Raw genomic sequence first — 13995 nt, forward strand, 5'->3', positions numbered from 1 at the left:
GCTCACAGTTTTGATCATTTGGCCCTATGGAGTTAGACCTGAGATGAGAGTGAGAAGAGAAAAACTGCTCAACATTACGTCCAGGAAGTGAAACAGTACAATGAGAAATGAAGGACCTACTGTCCCCTTCAAGGACATGCTCCAGAGACTGGAAGACCTTCTACTAGACTCCATCTTTTACAGCTTGCAAGACATTTCAAGATCCCTAAAGCTCAGGACTAAGCATTTAACTCATGGGCTTCGCAATGTGCCATCCAAGATTGAAACTGTTATGGATTAAAAACTGGTGGTCAATTTAACACCAGCTGAATTAAATCAGTATGGTACTGGGTGTAGATGGCCCACCTGAGGAGAAGAAGTGCTTGGCATTTGTGGGTTCTCCTAAGTGTTGTTGTTTCAAGCCATTGGTTCTTCTGGAGGAGCTTGTCATGCTGGCTTCTCTGATAGGAACTCTGCCATTATCATCAGAGGAGGTTGGGACCTTGTCACTGAGAGTGGCTGTGGTTCACTTTGGAGGAGCTCTGATCCTTACTTTCAGTATTGGCTCCTGGCTCTAGAGGTGAAGATGTGTGCTGCTTAATCTCCAGGAGAAGCTTGTCATTCTGACTTTTTGGCATGTACTCACTGTTCTCATCTTTGGAGGAACTAGGGACCTCCTTGTGGCTGAGGATGGCAGTGGTACTGTTAAGGGCAGCCCCGGTGCTTATTTTGAGTGTGACTTCTCTGCTCCAGCATAGAACTCTCAACCTACTGGCACAGCTCCTTCATCCACTGGCACAGACTTCTGGCTTCCACCACTGGCCTTTGGGTCATCTCAGATGATCCATAAAACAGACAGGTGTCGTGGACTCTAGGCTACCAGTTGGACTCATGGGAGGCATTGTAATAGGCTCTAGGTCTTCATCTGCACTCATACAGGACACTGTTGTGGGATCCAGACTCTTGATGAATATTCTGTGTCTTCAGTATTGTGGACAGATTTCCTGTACTTTCTTATCTTTAACTCTGGGTGACCGTTATAAAATAATATTATAAATTATGTGTCCTGGTTCTAGTTGTTCTCTTCACAACTTCTGACTACAACAGAAACCATAACACAAGTGTTTCACAGCTTTCACAAACTTTCCCCACAGACTTGAAATACGAAAGGACACATATACCAGATACTTAAGTCTCAGCCTATAAATCCAGTGGAAGCATTCTCAGCACCACATGAACTAATGGAAGAGAAATTGAGGATAGGAGGGATGTTCATTGGTGGTTTTCTTCAGAATATCAGCACTAGGTTTCCTGTGCTCCTTTCAATTTTGTGTTCCTTCCAGAGGAAAGCTGTGGGTAATGGAGCTAATTGACTATGTAATTAAAGAATCATTCAGACTGAGATCTCAGGATTTATTTTTCTATTCTCCCTGAAAACATACCTTTGTGTGAATCTTGCTATATTTCACATCCTCATAGCATGCTGTCTTCAAGAGCCAGGAGTTTAAGAGCCAGGACTCAGGCAAAATCTCACAGAGGTACTGACAAGTGAGAGAAGGCATGGGCTGAACCAGAGCAGCCATTCTGCTTGAGGACAAGGGGCCACCTCCTCCTGTGTGGCAGGAGCTAGTGAGCACTGGTAGGCTTGTGATATACTCGGACCCTTCTCAGAAGTTGCTCTGTATCACAGGACCTTAAGTCCCATGTAAGCTGGCAGGCAGCTGGCAGGCAGCTGGCAGGCAGCTAAGATGTGTGGGAATAGGGAAGATACTTTTCCTATGGACCCAAATACCTTGGAATACTTTTCCAAGGTTTCTAATAAAATCACCAGTTAAAAAGAGATGATGTATTCCATTTGCTGGTCTGTATCAGTCACTTGGGAAGTATATTACAGGAAACTGTCAGAAAATGACAGTGTCATGGATCAGTTACACACTGAATGAGAAACACACTGGCGTGCCATCTACAACCTTACTCCGACATTCTCTCTCTTCTCTTATGCTACTCCTAGATCAAGGCATCCAAAACCAAAGTTAGAACCCAGAAAGGGAAGGCTCTGAGGAATCTCTTGTAGGGACATACAGGGTCCCCTCTGGAGAGCTGATGAGCCTTGGAAGCTGCCATGGAGGTTCTAGTAGGTGTTCAAGCTTCAGTAAGGGTAAAGATAGGCCCACATTAACATCTGATGAGTATTGTCCTCACCCATCCCCAATCAGTGACTAGTATGGAGGTGTAACATGAAGCACAAGGCATCTTCACTATATTATTTGAGCACAAAAGAAAATCGATATGGGTATCCATGTCATGGTCCTCCTCCATTTTCCTATACTGATGCAGAATGCAAAGGGAAAGGAGAGTTTGAGAATCTTCAAGCTTAAATATATGCAGAGCATGTTCCAATGTGTCTTTGTGAATATACTGTATACTTGAAAAAATATCTAAATGGCTGCGCAATGAAATATTATATTGGTAACTTTGGGTGGTGAGATTACCAACCTTTATAAATTTTTCAATCCTGTTCCTACATAATTATTACAAATCTTCTATTTACAGAATTAAAGAACAATAAAATTCTTCTTTGATTTTATTCTCTATCATGGCAGAATTTCTGACCTTCTCTGCTGGAGCAGAAGCTGTGAACAAGGACACCAGAGTTTGTAGATAGTTAATACTTACTAAGCATTGTACAAGTACCACAGATATACTGTTCCTCTGTTTTTCCTATGTAGGCTGGGTGTTTAGGATGCCCAGGCATATTTTTCAGGCAGTGAATTTGGAAGTGGGCAGATGTACTGGTTCACCTGAGTGGTAAGCACAGAGTCCAACCTTTACTCCCAAGACAGCCTCTTGAAAGTCCATGCATTTCCCATTCAGACCCACTCAGAGATTTTAAGATAGTGGAGTTGAAGGGAAAAACTGCATGTACATGAAGATAGTGGTGTAGCCAAGTTATAGTTCAGAAAAACTCATTCTAAAGGAAGTTCCACAGTTAGAATGTACATATTTTCATTTTCCTATAGTTCTACAGAACTCAATTGTCGGAAAACTGTAGGCAACCCCATTGGAATCTGGTAGAGAGCCCTGAGGTGGATAAAACCATCCTCAGAAAATAGCTGAGGGTGACAAGAACAGTCTTCACAGTTTGGGGAGAGTGAAAACTGACTCTTACAGCTCAGGGTGTCTGAGGGTGTAGAGGAAAGGTACACCAGTGGGGGCCTCTGACTGAATCGGCCCCTCAAGTGTGGCAGAGCCTAGGGAGAGGATAATAACTGATTTTTCCAATGATGATCCTGAGTAATCAAGCAAAGGTTACATTTTACATTTACTCTTCTCTGTTTAGAAAGGCAAGGAAGCATGTAATCCATTTGAAAAAGATTTTCATTTCAAATAGTAAAAAATTTCTTTGAAAAGTTTTTGGAGCTTAAAAGGCTAAGTGACAGTTACCTGGAAAATTCACTTATGTGGAACAACATCTTCCCTAAAGATCTTGTTCAGTGAGGCAGCTCATTGTCAGGTCTCTTCCCTGCACCCTGTGCTGACGTTTCCTTGTTTACCTCTCCAGCCTTTCACCATCTCTAAGCTCCAAGCACTGTGCTACAAGCTTCATGAGACCGGAGACTGTGCTACCCTTCTGCGGATGCTCAGTATACCTGTGGCCTTTTCCTCTGCCATGAAACACATGGTGAATTGTCTTTCATAAACATGACAGACTCCTCTGCCACATACCTTCTGATATTTTCCATTTTTTTTTTGCAATTTGGTAAGCAGTTCTAGAAGGTTTCTTTCTTCCTGCCTTACTTTCTTCCTCTCTGTGTCTCTCTGTCTCTCTCTCTCTGCCTCTCTCTTAATTTAAAATAGTAATCACTAAAATCAGCCATTTTCTCTAAAACATCACCAAAGAGGAAAAGAAATAAAAAGTATTTGCTTGTGTTTTCTGAAATGACATTTTGTTATTAAAAGAAGACCTTTTCATTCGTTTCTCCGTTCTTCAGGGATCATGAGTACTTTGAGCAGTCACCTATGGGTGTCCTGCCTTCCCTCACACTTCACCTTCTGCATCCTTTCCCCAGTCATCACGGATGAAGGCGCTGAGTCCTTGTTTGCTCTCCCATTCTGTTCTCGTCCCAGAACCACCATCTCCCCCCACAGCTCTTCCTGTGCATAGCTCGCACACTCTCTTTGAGCACCATGTCTCTCAATACACTCTTCATTTCCAAAACTCTTGCAAGAACTCTGTTGTCAACATTTGCTTCTGGAAGATAAGGACAAACCTGAGAGGCTATGGAATTCATCCAGATCATTTCTGGATACCAAAGGCAAGGCTTTAGACAGTCATAACCAGGCCTTTCCTTGTCTCATTTTTTGCCACTGGACATTGAACAACCACAACTACAAAGCCCGTCTTGGCAAATGCTCCGCCTCTTGATGTTCTAGGTGTCAGAGGCTCCTGTGCCCCACTGTCCCCACCCTTGGCCTTACCAGGCGTGTTGAGCAGGCGCGACCTCTTGCAGTGGTAGGCCACCTCCTGCTCACAGTGCTCTGAGTCATCGATCAAGGCCTCCAGCTGCTCCAGGCTGCTGCCATAGTCCAAGGTCATGGTGTAGGGCTTCTGGGGGCTTGCGTCATGCACCCGTGTCAGCTCTGTGTTGTTGTGCTGCACTGACATCCAGATCTTGTCCTCTGCCAAGAAAACATCAACAGCAATACATGTTAAAAGGAAAGTAAAAAGAAGGGCAGGCCAGCAGTGTGATACTTACGTGTCACTTAGGTGCCATAGATAGTCACCATCTATGTGTTTGTTCTACTTATGCCAAGGGTGGGTGTTCCTTATAGAGTTCTGTTCTGTTAGCAGCTGTATTGCTGGAGTGCTTATTTCAAAGAATTTATGCTAACTATTTAACTATCTTCTTTAAAGCTGACAATAGAGTCTTACCACTGCATCAGTGTGGGATTGGTTCTAGGACCCCTGGGGAAGACCCAATTTTTTAGGTGTTCAAGTTCTTTATATATAAGATGGTATAGTATTCACAAATAACCTATGCATATCCCCTTTATATTTTAAAGCACCTCCAGATTACTTAAACCCTGTGTAAATAGTTTAGAGAATAATAACATAGAAAATGTCTGTACATACTCAACACAGACACAAATTGATCCAAATACATTTGTTCTGAGATTGATTGAAACCTCAGACAAGGACCTCAAAGGTACAGAGAACTAAGTGTAACTAAACTGGAAGAAAACCAATAGTGCCATGTCAAAAACAGGGAAAATGTGAATGAGAAATAGGTAGCTGTCCCAAGAGTGTACAGAAAGTGTACAAGCAAGGATATCAATTGAGGGCTTCCAACATCAAAGCTCACAATGCTATCTACTATCTCTACTTCTTCACAGAAGAGACACGAATTTAAATAAGTTTTCCAAAGAACTATAAGTGTCATTTTGAAAATGAGGCTTCCATATAACAATTAATGTAAAATATAATGTCAGCTACATAGTCAAAATTATAGGATCAATCTTATACCTGCAATCCACTTGACTGTAATATTTATATATTTATGCTCCATTTCACATACTTGTCAAAAACATTCAGAAAGTTTTATGGTGAAAGAGGAAACAGAGATAAAGACCTCTTCATCAGAGTAACAGGACAAGGCAGAAAAGAATTGACAGCAAGAAGAGAGAGAGGAATTCAAGTTTTTGAGGCTAGGAAAGCTGTATTAGGAACCTATTTCTGACAACAATAAACCTGAATAAGGTTTAACTTTTCTGAAGCTGAATATTGTCATCAGCTACAACACAACAATGACTACAAAAAACAGGCCAGTAGTGTGAGCTACAAAGCAGAAAATATGAAATAGCAACCAAAAGTATTAAATTGTAAGAACTGTGTAGCCTGCATCAGACACTCTGTTACAATAGCCTGGGCCAAAACACTTAGTGCAATTGGACGTGCAATGCAATTCTGAGCTTCCTCCCTAATAAAGAAAGGAGGAAAGAGGAAGATTTGAAAAGCTTTTGTCATCTGAGTCTCTCTCCCACATAATTGCTTCATTGTTCTTCATAGATTCTCAGAGCTGAAAAGAAACCTAACATAGAAATCATGTGGTTTCTTCCCTTTTCCCCCCTTTTAGTTTTATATGGGAAGCTAAAGTCCATAAGGTAAAGAAATAATTTAAGGCCTAGCTCTTAGACAGCGGTGATGAGCAAATATGCTGGAATGAGCCACTATTAGTAAGCACTGCTAAGGAGTGTTGGAGTTGTTGGTGTGAATTAGCCTCCTGCCCAAAAAAGAAGAAAAGAGAAAGTGACTTTTCTTTGGTGCTTGGCATGCTATGCATGTGACCGACACGTCACTTCGTCTCTCCGTAGCTCAATTCCAGCACATTGGGAAGGGAAAGAAGGAGGAAGCACTTGATTTTAAGTATCTCCAAAGGATTTTCTAACCCTCAAAATGGAGATAAACCTTCCATTATCTAATTGGATGGTATGTAAAAACCTGACACATCACACACACACACACATCTTAAAAACCATCCCATCAATATTCTACATCCTCAGTGTTTCTCTGGAGAAGGTTGTGTGTTAAGTCTCAAAAAAAAAAAAAAATGAATATCCCTAGGTTTTTGCCTTTTAAAATAAAAACAAAGCATGATAACATTACAAAAAATTAACTTGAACCTTTAACAATATTCATACCAGTATAGACAAACACTAATAAAATAACCAAAGTTATCATTCAATAATGAATTGTTGTGGGAAGAATAAATATGGGCACTTTGTGATGACCATGATGCTTGAGGGAAGAAAAAGAAAACGATGTGCTCTGCCCCATTTTACCACTGAAACCTTGACAGGTATTTTGGTTATTTTTCGGTCATTGCTGGGACAAAATACCCAATATCTAAAATGAAGGAAGGAAAGGTTTATTTAGCTCATTAAGGAAGTTTCCGTCCATACTCAGGTGGTTCCAAGGCAGGGTGCAGCTATTCATGGCAGCCTCAAGTAACAAGACAGAAAAGGGAAAAAGGGAAAAGCAAGCCTCCTTCCCTTCCCTATATTGTAGGCTGGATGCTCACAGACCCTTGGTGGGTGCAGCACTCACGCTGCCAATCTCAGCGCTCAACAACAAACCAGACACCAGCACTAAATTCAGTCACCTCCATGACTGCATGAGACTTTGGAGGGACATGTAAACAAACCACCACAACAAGTTATATATCTCTAGAGTTTTCCCACTGGAAATGAAGTTAACACGATTCTTTTCATCCATAAGAGCATCATAATGACTTGATCCCTGTAATAGGGATGTAGAAAAGCTTGTTTGGCATTAAAAAGATATATCTATACATATATGTATATGTACATATACATATCTATACATATTCATATATGTGTATACATACATACATGTATGTATCTATGTTGCTATCTTTATTTCTATCTCTATATTTGAACTTTACTGCAACAGTGAGCGGAATTAGCACCTGAATTTCACTCCCTATAGAGGATGAGGTGGAGTGTTCATTCTTCAAATGAGGTTAACATAAATGATGGATTGCAATTCTTTGCAGCACAGCTGCTGCTGATGTAATAAATTACTTCCTCCTTGTTCAGTTCTTATTTCAATGTGCAATAGCTTCATGTGTGCCTCTATTGGTATTCTTAGCATTCCTTGAAATTTTTTTAAGAGAATTTGTTTTTTGGGACACACAGACCCAAAAATCTTCATAATATTGCTGCTTCTACCACTTGTTACCCAGTTTATACTCTTTCAAAACTTTTGCTGTCTACCACCATTCAATCTCATGATTAGAAACAGCTTCCTTTCTGTAATTTCCCCCGGTGTATGTATACCAACATATTCAAGATCATTTCCATTTATTTATGAGAAAATTTAATGAGAGATTTTGAACAGATAGTAATCCACTATTCATTATTAGTAACAGACTAGGGCTGAGGATGCTTCACTAAGCATCCTACTTTCCTTAAAGTAACAGTTATTATCTATTTGATATATTTACTCTTATGGTTTTGTTTTGTTTTGTTTTGTTTTCTTTGTGTCTGTGCCAGGGATTGAACTCACAACCTTGCATTTGCCAAGCAGGCACTTAGGTCGCTGAGCTAATCTCCTGGCTCCTGTTATTGGTTTTTTAAAAACAAAATATTCCAAGATGACCTTGAATTCATGGCAATCCTCCTGTCTCAGCCTCCCAAATGCTAGGATTTATAGGAGTGCACCGCCGTGCCTAGTTTAGGGCAGACATGAATGTGGATGATCTCATTAGACAGATGCATATCAAATGTCATGCCACATTTTCATATAAAAGAGTTACAGGCCATGGACCATCAGATAACATGTGTGCTAGACTTCCAAAGAATCATGTAATAGCTATAACAATGTAGTGTTATAGAAACAAAGTATTGCTCAAATTGCATCAAGACTTTTAACTTTCAAATCTGTCTTCATATAGTTATGCAGTCTTCCAGGGTATGAAATTTTATTCATTCTCATGCACAAATGCATGCCCTATTTGTGATATGCTAGCCAATAGAGTACACACATCAGAGGAAGACACAGTAATTCTTCCAAAATATTGCCATTGCTTGGCAGAGACAGTGGTATATACAATGACAGCATCTCAGGCTGTTACAATCCCTGGAAGTTTCACAGGAGTCCCCAGAGACCTGCCAGGGGAGTGTTGGTGATGGGGTTGGGGGGAGTGGGACAGTATTAATGGAGGCTGTGCAGTATTTCCTCAAGAGCTGGCTGATCAAGAAGTGACCTTCATCCTCAAGCTACCAGAAACCAGGCTTGCACCCAGCAGTTTAGCACTTCCTGAATATCCCTGTCAAATGCAAAGATTAATTCACCACAGCCATTTGTAATATGCCAGGTTCTTAATTCCAGCATTTGCAAAGCATCTGCACTATGCATGTGTTATGTAATGGTCCAAATATAAAGTAACTTTTAAATTATAAGATCACACACACAAGCAGTAACAATTAAAAATAGCATAAGAAAAGAAAAAGAAGTTACACAAGGAGCCAGCACAGCGGTAAAGGCAGGATATTCTAGAACGTTCTCCATCACCATCCTTGGGGTGAAATCTCTCTTTCCTAGGAAAAGCTAACCAATGCTCACTAACTGGGCTCCGAGTGACTTTCTTGGTTTCTCTGATGCTCACTTCTGAAGCTGTAAACTTACATACAGTTAAAACTTAATTTTTTCATATTTTTCTCCCATTATTTCTGATTGGTATCACCATGGTTGTTATTGTTAATAATAGTAATTACAGATCCTGGATCTGTTCCATCTGTTGCCATGGGGATCACCACATAGAAAGAAGAACAAATAAAAGGGAAGTTTAAGAAAAAAAGAGAGAATAACTGATTAATAAGATCTCACTTTGCACACATATCTGCCTTTGCAAAGCCAGGGGAAAAAACGGCAACTTTTCTACCACAATGTGTGGAAGGAAGGGAAGTCTACAGATCATTAATACCCAACTTAACTGAACTGAAACCACTATGAGGAGCTGCTTGTACACCTTTGAACAATATGCCAAATCACTTTTATTCCTACTGTAATGAAACAAGTCTGTATAAAGGTACCCACGTTACTACTAGTACAGTTATCTATGTTGACAAAAAGAAAAAAAAGGCTGTGTGGGTGTGGAGTGCTGGTGGAAGATTTTATGAGGTCTTGGTGCGGAGGTCTTTGTAGCAGGTAGCATTCTGGAACATTCTGTGGTTAACACAAGGGTCTCACACAGGCCTACCTTCAGTTCTGAAAATGTGTCACTTGTACCAGCGGAGTGAGAGTGGACATTCAACACACTCTTCCAAATGCAAATGAAACAAGGGTACCTGCTGCTTGGTGAAGTTTACCTATTGAATACAGTAGTATTTTGGAAATGTTAAGTACCCACCAGTGAGCATCTGAATAAAGAAGAATTAACTGACAGTCAAATCCAGTCCATCCACAATATGCAATATCTGCGTTTCTGAGGTGACATACATTGATTTCCATTTTATATTGTCAAGCAACAGAATGTAGTTGATGTGCCAAAGAGTAGGCCACATAATGTGCTACATAAGGACAAAAATGAACACAGATAAGACAGATGAAGCATCATAAATAATTATCTGAAAGAGACAGGTAAGTATTTAGGTAAAAGCAAGAGAAGACAAAGTGTCACTGCTCAGTAGCAGTGTATAAGTGTGTGTGTATTTAATTTTTATTGCATCAAAATATTTTCAGTAGTGAAAACAAAAAATTAAAACAAAAGAGTGAAGATGTCACTACTCAGTAACATGTATATGAGTGTGTGTATTTAACTTTTATTGCATTAAAATATTTTCAGTAATGAAAACAAAAAATTAAAATAAAAGAATGAAGAAAACAATTCAAATTAAGTAAGTAGAATCAAAAAGTGTTTAAATTGATAAAATTACAAACCATAATAATTCAAGTAACTTTTGAGCACAGTATTTTCTGACTACATTTCCTTCACAGTCTATTCTAAGAGCAAAAATGAAGTTCATGGAAATTTTAAAGTTTACTTTGTTGTTATTCTGATATTGCAAGTGTGATTCTAAAACTATTTTATGTACACTGCAGGTTAGAGCAGATAAGTAATGGCATTGCTGTCAGTGGGACAATTTCTCACTTAGAAGAGGTACATGGAGAATACAGCAGAGAGAGTGGTTAGGAAATATCTAGCAATATGGTTTGCACTGGAGGTAATCATTATACACTCACTACTGAAACACACACAGTTCCTAGCACTGTCGAGTGAAATACCCTGAAATCAAAGAGTAAACATAACACCTGTATCTTCATCTCCAAATAACATTCCTACCAAAGAAACTACACTTCCTCAGGAAAATAGCAGAGTGTAGATCCAAGGAGAGGAACATTCAAGGTGACAACTTGGGATATCATGTTGTGCTAGAAAACTAAGAGACTCCAAGGTTAATGCAGGCATGTGAAAAAGGTCCAGGAACATAATTAGAGAAACATGATAAGCTTTCTTTGGAAATATATGAATATAAAAAATAATAATGCTAGTAATTGGGACAACATTTCAAAAATAAAATAATTTTTGAATCCATAGTAAGAGAAGCAGAAACAGGGCAAGAAAGTGAAAGCTCTTTTGTAGAGATGATACAGAGTGACAGCTAGGAATTTAAAGTACAGAATTAGAAAAGCAACACTTTACAAATCTCAGCGTAATAACTTATGAGTCATGATCATTTACAGACCAGGAGGAAATGCTAGGGAACAGCATCCGCAGGTATCACCACAGACAGCTGACTGATGATGAGATACTTTCACACTGTGGAGATCTGGAGACCACTTCAAACACGTGACAGAGCTGAACATCCCCCACAAGAACACACTAACATCATGGGTTAGCACTGGGAGCCCTGAGGGCAGAGACATTCCTGCCAGGATGTCCTAATAGGAAATAACCAGGAAAACTCCATGACACGGAAAACTTAACAAAAACAGGGAAAACTGGTTTCCACCATGCAGATAGAATCCACCAACCAATTAGCCAACCAATCTCAAACACAGCCACAAACAAAAGTGGGGACCAGGGAGGCGGACTTCTGAATTAGAAGAGGTGAATGGGTCATGACACTCACATCCAAAGTGTGCACACAACTTGAAACCTGAACAATATGTAAGGAAACAGGGACAGAATGTTGTACGGTATTAACTGAATTAAAATTTACTTTGTCATGGATGGCATTAATTTTGTTGGTTACACAGAATATATCTGTGAAGATGCAAGGTGAAGGCTTTAGAATTGAATTATATTGTGTATAATTTACTTTCTAATAATGTTTGCGTGAAAAATAATTTTATATGATAAGGTAGGAAGAGGAAATAGAGAAAAAGGAGATGAACATAGAACCAAAGAACCAATATGCAAAAATAGTGACTGTTAGCTTTTTGGAGAATTTAGATGATGGGTATGGGGCTGCTCATTTTACTGTTCTTGTAAATTCTCTGTATGCTTGGACATCTTGCAGTAAAAACTTTAAGTAGAACAACATGGAACTTGGCACAATGCTTCCCATGTATTAAGGTTTCAAAATTATTTTGTTGCACTCCAAAAATTTATACCAAAAATTTTATACCAACACCAATACACACACACAAAAAAAAAAAAAAAAAAAAAAGAAAAGAAAAGAAAAAAAAAACAGATAAAAAACATTGGCCAAATATTTATCCACAAAAGGAACTGTTTTCGAATTCCACCACTCATATCATGATAATGCATTCAATTACAAGTGTTTATTAATTTTTGTGGGAGTTTTCAGTATGTCCTGTGCTACACATGTATAAAATATGTTAGTTATTATTTTAAACTCTTTCCTATGAAACATCAAGAACTACAGTGTAGGTTTCTGGGGTTAGAGTGATGAATAATAATAGTTTTTGTATCATGGGTATTGTATATAATGTGGGTCATTTTTTTCTTGTGGTTCACATAAAGTATCTCATTTTAAATTCACAACAAACATACATTAGTTTTAATACTAAACACAAAAAGACATTGAGGAACAGAGATGCTGAATAACTCCTTCTTTTCCAAGGGTTAGATTAAGAACCATGAGGTGATGATCACAATGTGACGAGGAGTGTGCTACCTCAACTCATGCTTCCATGAATGGTTGCTTCTCTGCCATGTGCCACCCTGCCTTGGATCCAGATGGTTATGGACTGAAAGACTTTGTACTTTTAGTACAGACTTTGTACTAAATAAATCTTTGCCTTTTTAACTGTGGGTTTTGGGCATTTTGTCCCAACAATAAGAGAAAATTAACTAAGACCGCCATTGGAGTATAATAACTCTTTTAATGCATATGGGAAATTGAGCCTCACAGAAGGTAAATAACACAGCCAGGATTCCAAAGCTATCAAACACCTACAGGACAATTCTGTGAAATGACACAATGGCCTGGATTAAATTGATCTAAGAGCTAGATGGCTTTATTTTATGACTATAGTATAAAGCCTTTGTGCACGGGAGCCAGCAATTTGAAGTACAACGGGCAGAATTCAGTAGGTCTCTGTAAGTGGTTTCCCCCTTGAAACTCTGGCCACAAAAGGACTTAGCCAGGTATAATCCAATAAAAGATGCTGTGTAAACTCCATCAGGAGGAAGTCAGAATAAGCCCAGTGTTCAGAGTGTATGAAGAGCACCTCCTTTTTCCACTGGAGAGGCTCATTATAAAAGTGGAGAGATGAAGGGCTGGGGACACAGACATGCTGGTGTGCATGTCTAGCATTCATGAGACCGTGAGTTTGATCTTGAAAACTACACACACACACACACACACACACACACACACACACACACACACACAGGTGGGGCAGTGACCAGGAAAGAGGCTTGTTCATTGCTGAGCACTGTGCCAATCACCTTATATAGATACATCCTAAGAACAGTATCTTCTTATGCTTACTAAACATGCTATTTGTGACAAACATTTAATAACAAATAAGAATGCAGGAATAGTCCCAGAAAATGGTATTTTAAACATTCAGCTCATTCACAAGAAAGATAAATCTAGATCACTTTGGCTGTATATACTTTACATCTGATACCCAGAAAAGCCTTGACAGGTGTGCCTGATTCTGCCTTCCTTACAGATAAGGTGAGAAGGCAGGTACCAGACTCCACACTCCTTTGGGGTCACTTCCTGGAGGAACTTACCTCCATGACACTGACTAGTGGCAGGCAGGGGTGACCAGCAGAGTGGGAAAGAGAGATCTTAGATGAATTCTGTTTGGACACAGGCTCATAACTGGCAACCAAAAATCCATGTTAACTGACCCAAGGAAACTCAGCTCTGGAGGCACAGCCTCAGAACATGAATCATAGCTTCAACTCTGATCAATTTGTTTAGCCTCTTGAGATTTCTGTACCTAATGTAAAATGGAGATTATGGCACCCTCTCAACACAGTTGTTAGGAAACCAAATGTCATAAATATG

At 39.4% G+C, this 13995-nt stretch overlaps 1 protein-coding gene across 3 annotated transcripts in view; it reads right to left on the minus strand.

The window, feature by feature from the left end:
* The window catches only part of Cntnap5 (contactin associated protein family member 5), a 779115-nt gene that overhangs the window by 258023 nt on the left and 507097 nt on the right, over window positions 1–13995 (minus strand). For all 3 annotated transcript variants that reach the window (XM_063258867.1, XM_063258866.1, XM_063258868.1), the window contains one exon: window positions 4459–4659. In XM_063258867.1, coding sequence (XP_063114937.1) covers window positions 4459–4659 — 201 coding nt within the window. The remainder of the gene's footprint in view (window positions 1–4458; window positions 4660–13995) is intronic.

The sequence above is a fragment of the Cavia porcellus genome, unplaced genomic scaffold (assembly GCF_034190915.1).
Source record: "Cavia porcellus strain 051 isolate PalLab524CR breed Dunkin Hartley unplaced genomic scaffold, mCavPor4.1 scaffold_12, whole genome shotgun sequence".
NCBI classification, from domain to species: domain Eukaryota; kingdom Metazoa; phylum Chordata; class Mammalia; order Rodentia; family Caviidae; genus Cavia; species Cavia porcellus.